This window comes from Morone saxatilis, unplaced genomic scaffold (assembly GCF_004916995.1).
Source record: "Morone saxatilis isolate NCDOM2014 unplaced genomic scaffold, NCSU_SB_2.0 Contig11, whole genome shotgun sequence".
NCBI classification, from domain to species: domain Eukaryota; kingdom Metazoa; phylum Chordata; class Actinopteri; family Moronidae; genus Morone; species Morone saxatilis.
In genome coordinates, this window is record NW_023339663.1 from 30,474,342 (window position 1) to 30,482,664 (window position 8,323).

At 41.6% G+C, this 8,323-nt stretch overlaps 2 protein-coding genes across 5 annotated transcripts in view; one reads left to right on the forward strand and one right to left on the reverse strand.

The window, feature by feature from the left end:
* rbb4l (retinoblastoma binding protein 4, like) overlaps positions 1–6,380 on the forward strand; it is an 8,844-nt gene extending 2,464 nt beyond the window's left edge. The window contains exons 3-12 of one of the 3 annotated variants that reach the window (XR_004796381.1): positions 226–371; positions 1,343–1,519; positions 1,621–1,736; positions 1,831–1,991; positions 2,110–2,236; positions 2,319–2,396; positions 2,913–2,989; positions 3,379–3,436; positions 3,776–4,153; positions 4,245–6,380. Coding sequence is in view for 2 of the 3 variants with exons in the window: in XM_035651865.1 (XP_035507758.1) it covers positions 226–371; positions 1,343–1,519; positions 1,621–1,736; positions 1,831–1,991; positions 2,110–2,236; positions 2,319–2,396; positions 2,913–2,989; positions 3,379–3,436; positions 3,776–3,886; positions 4,245–4,316 (1,123 nt within the window). In the remaining variant the exon portion in view is untranslated. The remainder of the gene's footprint in view (positions 1–225; positions 372–1,342; positions 1,520–1,620; positions 1,737–1,830; positions 1,992–2,109; positions 2,237–2,318; positions 2,397–2,912; positions 2,990–3,378; positions 3,437–3,775; positions 4,154–4,244) is intronic. The other 2 variants (XM_035651866.1, XM_035651865.1) reach the window with 2 other exon arrangements.
* Positions 6,381–7,965: 1,585 nt separating this feature from the next.
* The window catches only part of LOC118320778 (gamma-taxilin-like), a gene marked incomplete in the record, with an annotated part of 9,919 nt that continues 9,561 nt past the window's right edge, over positions 7,966–8,323 (reverse strand). For both annotated transcript variants that reach the window (XM_035651863.1, XM_035651864.1), the window contains 1 exon segment: positions 7,966–8,323.

The following is an 8,323-nucleotide window of genomic DNA, read 5'->3' on the forward strand; positions in this document are numbered from 1 at the left end:
TTTACCTCACAGATCATTGTAACAACCTAGCTTCATTTAAATAGACAGAAACAAATGAACAATCTGTGTGTTACTATTTCCTCTTTTCTATCAGCAGTCTTTGACATGTTTTCTGACTTCCTACCTTGTTTCCATACCAAAAAGTCCTTCCCTGATGTTAAACAATAAGTTATCGCTGCTATTGAGTATCGATAAAAATCATCTCCTTGTTGTGGAATGCTGCAGGCCAGAGGGGAAGGACTACACCGTTCACAGACTGGTTTTGGGGACCCACACGTCAGATGAGCAGAACCACCTTGTGATTGCCAGCGTCCAGGTACCAAATGATGACGCGCAGTTCGACGCCTCGCACTATGATAGCGAGAAAGGAGGTAAATACACCAGGACTCATCCTGCAGTAAAATGCTATTCACATGTTTCAGAATATATATTGAATTATAAAGTATTGCTTTAAAAATTAAATATTATAAACCATCATTACAAGTATAGTATGTAATATAATATAGGCACTATAAAGTAGTATAGTATATATACTAAAGTTTATTATTATATAGCCATGGCTATATATATACTAAGGCTATATATAACGTATTTAATTGTATATATATATTTACATTCATTGATTCTCATTGAGGCCTAAAGTTCACAAGCTCAGTCAAATAAAGACTGCAGCACAGTGTGAGGCCTAATGTGAGGCACTGTGCTTCAATACAAAGATGTTACTTCTTAATTGTTTAACATAGCTTAACAGAGACAGAATCCAACTGTCTAGAAACCCAATCCAACCCAATTCTAGAAATCTTGAAAGTGACTTTAGTAGCTTGTCATGTGAGACTTGATAGACATTCTCTTTGTAAACATTGATCAGCTCGTTTTATATTGTGACTCATGTTCTATTCCATTTTTATATTCAAACTGTTCTTCCATCTTCCAGCAGGTATGTTGATGGGTGCCCAGCTGTGTGTGTGTGTGTATGCGCGCGCTGAAGGCTCACTGCTCCTTTGGTATCAGTATCAGTATGTTACTATGGTCACTGAACAATTTTAAGGTACAGTCCAAGTCTAAATGTCAATACACAAAACCAGTCTAGCATACATACCAAAATAAATACAGACACAGATATGTTAACAGCTAATATTAATCTTACAAATGCACAAATGTGGGCCGGAGTTCAAATCCAGGGTTTTTGTCTCCAGGATTAATCACTTGTTAGGTATCAGCCAGTGATCTACTGTGCATCCCTAGTAAAACAGACTAACTGACTGGTCACAAAGCAAACTTTAACCTGCAGGTTAAGTGTCTGACTTCTATCCTGTGTATTTCACTCTGGTTGTATTCTCGCCAGAGTTCGGTGGATTCGGTTCAGTAAGTGGGAAAATCGAGATCGAGATCAAGATCAACCATGAAGGAGAGGTGAACCGAGCCCGCTACATGCCCCAGAATCACTGCATCATCGCCACCAAGACGCCCACCTCTGACGTGCTGGTGTTCGACTACAATAAGCACCCGTCTAAGCCAGGTTGGTTCACTGCTGTGCTTATATACTGATCACTACATGCGTCAAAATGCTCCCACTCTAGTGAATCACACATCATTTCCTGTCCCATCTCCCCTTTTCAGATCCCAGTGGGGAGTGTAGTCCTGACTTGCGGCTGAAAGGCCACCAGAAAGAAGGGTACGGCCTCTCCTGGAATCCCAACCTCAGCGGCAACCTGCTCAGTGCCTCCGATGACCACGTAAGTGAAATACTAGAAGTGTAGGTAGGAACCACAGGCGCCGCTTCCAACTGATCACTGTAACTGTAGCAACGGCCCTCTTATTTCCCTCCAGACCATCTGTCTATGGGACATCGGGGCCGGCCCAAAGGAAGGGAAGATTGTGGATGCTAAGACCATCTTCACCGGCCACACAGCAGTGGTGGAAGACGTTTCCTGGCATTTGCTCCACGAATCCTTGTTTGGCTCGGTGGCTGACGACCAGAAGCTCATGATGTAAGTGACTGATACAAAGCCAGTCTGTTGTCTGTTATTGTGACTGCTTTTATCAAGTTAAAACTGCTCCATTTCCGTGTTTTCTGTCCGCCTCTGACCCTCCTTAATCGTCCACCAGATGGGACACTCGGTCCAACAACACATCCAAAGCCAGCCACGCAGTGGATGCTCACACTGCTGAGGTCAACTGTCTCAGTTTCAACCCCTACAGCGAGTTCATCCTTGCCACTGGTTCTGCTGATAAGGTACAGAGGAGGCACAAAAAAAGGCTCAAATCCAATACATTGGAATAAATATTTAATGAAAAGTTTGTTTTGTTGCTCTCAGACTGTTGCATTGTGGGATCTAAGGAACCTCAAACTGAAGCTCCACTCCTTTGAGTCCCACAAAGATGAAATTTTCCAGGTAAGAACTTAAATCGCTGTTGTTAGTGTTATTAGTTAGCCCACGCAGCTTTGTCTAAATGTATTTTAAAGACCTCTTTCCTCTAACTGTGTGTTCATAGTGTGCATCCAAGGTTTACATGAGCTTCAACAAATGCTGTGTACGGCCAAAGCTCTTGTAAATCACAAATATGACCTCATACCTTTAATACTGCCCCCACATCATGAGGAGAAAAAACCATAGTTACTGTGCCTGCTGTACCACGCCACGTTGCTGAAATGAATTCCCAACACACAAGTATGCTATCAAACAGCTTTCATTCCACTGCATTAGCTTATTTGACCAGAACCGATCTGTGACTCAACACAAATGGTGTGCTATTGCCATTGTAGTGAGTATATACTCTAACCAGTTAAATCATCACTGTCTTTATGTAACACCCAGCACTGTAGGAGTTATTCTTTGACATTAAAGTGCGTGCTGCTATACTACTGTCACTACATTGACCTGCCAGTGACCAACTGTCCAACCCATTAGGTACAGTGGTCTCCTCACAATGAGACCATCCTGGCCTCCAGCGGCACTGACCGACGTCTCAACGTCTGGGATCTCAGGTAAAACCACCATACCTCAGAATCCACACTTTTCTGGAACAGTGATAGATCAGATTTGTCTTAGGAGATTTGTTATGTAAAAGTACTTGAAATGAAACTGTCAAATAGGAAGATAGGCCGTAGACGGGCTGCTATGACAGGGATACACATCAGTGTTGGAAAGGGCGGCACAGGGATTGGATTTTGTGAAGTGGACCTTGAGACAGTCACTGCCCAAGGCATATTCCATTTGTGTCGCAGGCTGCTGGAGCCGTCTGTGATGACCTCCAGACAGCCCCGGCCCGTCATAGGCTTATGTGCTGGATGAATGTAAAGTGGAAACACTACTACATACATTACACTGAAAAGTAAATAGACTCAGAGTTGTTTGTTTTCTTTTCTTTTCCTAGTAAAATCGGTGAGGAGCAGTCAGCAGAAGATGCTGAGGATGGGCCCCCGGAGCTGCTGGTAGGTGATCAAATCAAGTCCCCTTTAGATCCCTGAATCCTCATGAGTCCTTAGTTATATCAGTAAGCATCAAATCTTTGTACGCAGAAGAGCAGTGTGTGTAATGTGACTGGAGAGTGTTGATCAGGGATGTCTGTCTGTAAAGCTCATAGTGCCAGTCTTAACTTAATACATCACATCAACTAGCTGCTCAGGGACTGCATAAAAATAGAACAGCGTAAACAGTTCTCAAATGTTACTGGTCAGTTTGAAAGCACTAACCTTTCACATCGGTAGGGTTTGAACACGTCCACGGTTCCTGTTTGCCTCTGAATGTTACTGATACCTTTTTTCCTTTAGTTCATCCACGGTGGCCACACAGCCAAGATCTCTGACTTCTCCTGGAACCCCAATGAACCCTGGGTCATCTGCTCAGTGTCCGAGGACAACATCATGCAAGTCTGGCAGATGGTGAATACAGTTTTTCTTTTTGGGATAGTCAGAATATGATAGCTGCAGTCCCTCCCCACAAACCGTATGAAACCTGGAGAACATCCGACCTCAGTCAAAGTGAATGGATGATCCTGTTGAGCTACTTCCTGGTTAAATTGGCAGATGTCTGTGGTCTACAGATGTATACCTACTTCTTTCTTTCCTGTAGTCATTTTTGGGCGGTATTATTGGCATCTTAGTTTCCTGACGAACAATAATATGTTGTTGATGACATCCTGCCCTTGGGTGCGTATACTCATTTTCCGTCCAATAAAATGCTTCCCTTTTTTATGAGTACATTAATGCTTGCGCATTTTGTTTGTTGTTCTTCTCCCAGGCGGAGAACATCTACAATGACGAGGAGCCAGACAACACCCCCGCATCCGAGCTGGAGGCTCAGGGATCATAACCCCGCTGTGCATGAGTCTCTGTGCAGGCACAACCCCCTCCTCCACTCCCTGAGCTCCAGCCCAGCCTGTCGTTTCCCTCTCTGGCTTACCTCGAGTGCAAAATGAAAAGTGTGCCCTCCACGTGAATGTGGAGGGTTGGACACAGCATGGACAACAACCATGCTAACAGACAGTAGGATTCAGTCTCATCCTGCTTCCACTTCAACATGGCCCAGGTACCCAAAAGCACTTAAGCACTTGGAATAGGAGAAGAGTTGACATTGTTACGTGCTCAGGTGGTAGTATCTCCAGTGTTGGGGGGGACCTTATGTGCACAAGGTCCACTGTAAGTTATTCAGACCAGTTCATTTTAAAGGGCTCATGCATGGAAAATATTAAAGTGTTATTTTACATTTGGACTTCTGAGTAGCCAGAAAAGCACTAGAATAGTAGGCGTCCCTAAAGATGTAAAGGAAACCGAGACAATAGAAGACTATCTGAACACTGAAATGCTTTTGGGAAACCTGATGTACATCTGTCCAAACTATGTGAAACCTAACAATGGAAATATCCAGGAAAACCTTCTTTCATACCTTATTTTCTTACTCATGGCTCTTTTGCAAAATCTCTTCCTTGGCTGACCTTTGAAGGAACATTCCCTGCTGTTTGCCTCCTGTCCATAAGGTACACAAACTCTTCAGTATTTGGCTTGATTGAAAGGTGAGGGACTTAATTAGTGCACTTGAGGGACACGCACATGTTTTTTCTCTCCTTTGTGTTCTTAGATAATGTGAAATTGTTTTGTTTCCTGCACCACAAATTGCAATAAAACTTTTATAACTTTTCAAAACTAAGTTTCGCATTTATGTAAATCTGAACATTTTCTGTGACCAAGGACAGGCTCAACAATCTCATTAGTACACATTCTGAGAAACTGCACACAAATGACATCTTCCACCCACTTTACTCACACAGAAAATGACACAAGACCCAATAATTACTTGGAGGAAATAAATCCAATTATTGCAAATTCTACAAAATGTTTATTGAAAAGTAAGACAGGACTATAAGAACATTGTACAATCAAAGAGGGGGGGTGGGCTCATTATTTTTTAGTAAAAAATAAAGCTCTCCGAAGCTATGGTGACTCATGCCTCTTCTTTCACAGTTCGTCTCTCCTGCAGAGGTAGATTCTGACATTACCTGAGAGTCAATCTGGGGCAACGCCAAAGAAAGAAGAAATAGATGGTGAAAAGTCTCCCCTCGGCTCGGGCCGTGACTAGAGCTGTCTGAACTACTGAAAGAAAATCACACACACAAACTGCCTGACCCTATTCTGTTATATCCACACAATGTGAAGATCAATTAGAAGTTTAGAAAGGCCTGGAGTCTTATGACATTACAGCCAGTCACACACAGGGTGTACGTATTTAATGGAAATGATTTGTCAGTACCACCCCTCTGATTCTCACTGACTTTACAATAGGGCTGCCACTTGAAGAGCTGGAACAGCTTGAAGCTGCAGCAGCTAACTTTTTAAAAAACTGTCACATTTCCTGAAACCTTCTCTATGTACCAGCAGTAGTCCATTAGACAAATAATCTGTAAAAAATCAAAGGTTCCACTGGCTTGTTCCTAGTGCTCCTAATGGAATTAGAAAGAATCCACTGGGCCTGAATGAAAACCAACCAGAGACGAGAGATGGTTGATCATTGAGTCTCATTCTCAGCGTTGATATTTGACAACCTGGAAATCTCAACTCTGAAAATGCCATTAGGAGCACTAGGAGGAGCCAGAGGAACCTGATTGTTTCACACATTATCAGTCTCATCTCATTTATTTTTTTTTAGCACTTTAATAAGCACTTCTCACGCCCACTGCGAATGATTTCTGAAAGGATGCTGATCTTGGATCAGTCTTGTAATTATACCCTCAAATAAAAAACCTGGATCCCAAATAACGATGCAGATGAAGCAATTACAGGGGGATAATATTGAAAATTAAGTGCTATATTCAAAACATTAACAGTAGCTGCAGTATGAGATATGGCCCAGGTAATGGAGCAAGCTGGGTTCAAGAAGCCACAAAAGAAAACTGTTGAATGAGAATAAAATAAGCAGAGGATGCAAGTGTGTGAATGGCATTTGATTTAAGGGGATTTGTCTTCACACCTCCAAACAGAACGCCCAAATGATCCGTCTCACAATCTGAAACAAGATCCAGACCGTGACCATGCTGATGATAGATTCCCTACATTCACATTAGGACTCCACACACTGAGTTTCCCCTTATACAATAACTGCCTCTCCTGTAATAGCTCCTATTGATATGCATCACTGATGGAAATCAATATCCTTTTATTCAAACACATTAGAAAAGCAAATCACATTCAGTTTTCTTCCAGTATAAAGTTTGGAAAATGACAAGGTCCATTATTCTGATGAACTAAACTCATAATTTACATAAAATATGGATAGCGTTTCCTCATGTGGCTCCTCTCTGTACACCCTGTTGAGCTGACTGTATGGAAATCAAATGACGTGCTTTATTAAAAACAAACTGATTGCTGACATGCAGATTTAACTGCGTATTTGCTGAGCTTTCATCTCTTTACATACATTTTAGTAGTGAACGAGAAGAAAAGCAGAAAAATAAATGTCTTGACCTGTGTCATTCATTCTATGTTTGAATTTTCCAAAACCAGACGTAACCAGTTCCTAGGAGGGACACAGAGGGTAAAAAAGTTAAAAGTTCTAATCCTTAACATTTTACTCCTGGTTGATTTGGTCCCACCTGTGGTAGCTGAAGCAAGCGCAGTTCAAAATGACACACAGATCGATCACGGGAGTAACTCGTGTGTCTAATTACGTCACAGGACCGATACGATGCTGCTAAACTCACGACTCACCGCTGACTCACACATTAAATGCACCACACTGGGCTTACATCGTTTCCTGTTAATCTCTTGCATGCAGGTAGATGGTTTTAAGATGGAGTAGTAAATCACATTATAAAGTCAAAATATTGTCACCTAATTTACCAAATCGAATGATTACATACCACCTTTGGTTATAAACTTTTTTCTTGTGCGTCTTTGTTCTATCATATCAATATATCACATCATTTTTTCATTCTTGAATATATTCTGTTGTTTTTTGTCCTAAATCCCAACTTTATTCTAAAAACATCTTGGCCCTTTTCTCAAAATGTTTCAGCCCTACCACCACCCCTATGGCCCTAATACCCCACTGTATTATTGGAATTCAATAAAGATTAACTCCTATGTGGAGGGGAAATTACAGAATGCAAAGCCATGGGCCAAAAATCTCATCTATCAACAGCAACAAAAATTGGGTTTGATACAAAATAATCTTAAGAATTATAATTTATAACTGAGAAAACTGCAACCAGCCATTAGCCAAAAGATCAAACTGTACGGGACCTGTAGAGCTGTCCAGCAGTCAGCGGTTCAACCCCCACTGTTGAAGCTGCTGTAAGAAGCGTGCAGTCAGTTAGTGGTCGAGGTTCAACTTGAACCCCTTTCAGACGTCTGAGTTACAGGCAGACTGAGGGAAACCTTGTTCTAAAGACATCAACACTGCTGTTCAAGTTGCAATTTCTTAAGCTGGTTTTGATTAAACATTGGGCCCAGGCAGATTTAAGCCTCTCTTTTTTTTTTTTTTTTAAAGAGTTCAACTTGAACTTTGTTTTGTAAATTTGCACCGCCTTTGAGGGAACAGAGAACTACAGTTTAAAATAATTATAATATGTCGCAGCTAACTTTTCTATATAACCCTGCTCTGCCAGACGATAAAAGTTGGTGGTATAAATATGTCTAGAGTAAACTGTTAACCTTTTGTCTAATTAGCAACCAAGCTAACTAGTCGGGCTCAAGTAAGAGGGAAACTAAAATTGAATTTGTTAATTTAAACGAGGACCCTCTGCTTCCTTACTTGACTGACAAGCTAAGTTGCATTTTTCTCATCAGTTTGGTTTGAATCAGAATGGACAGCTAAGCCCTGCTTGT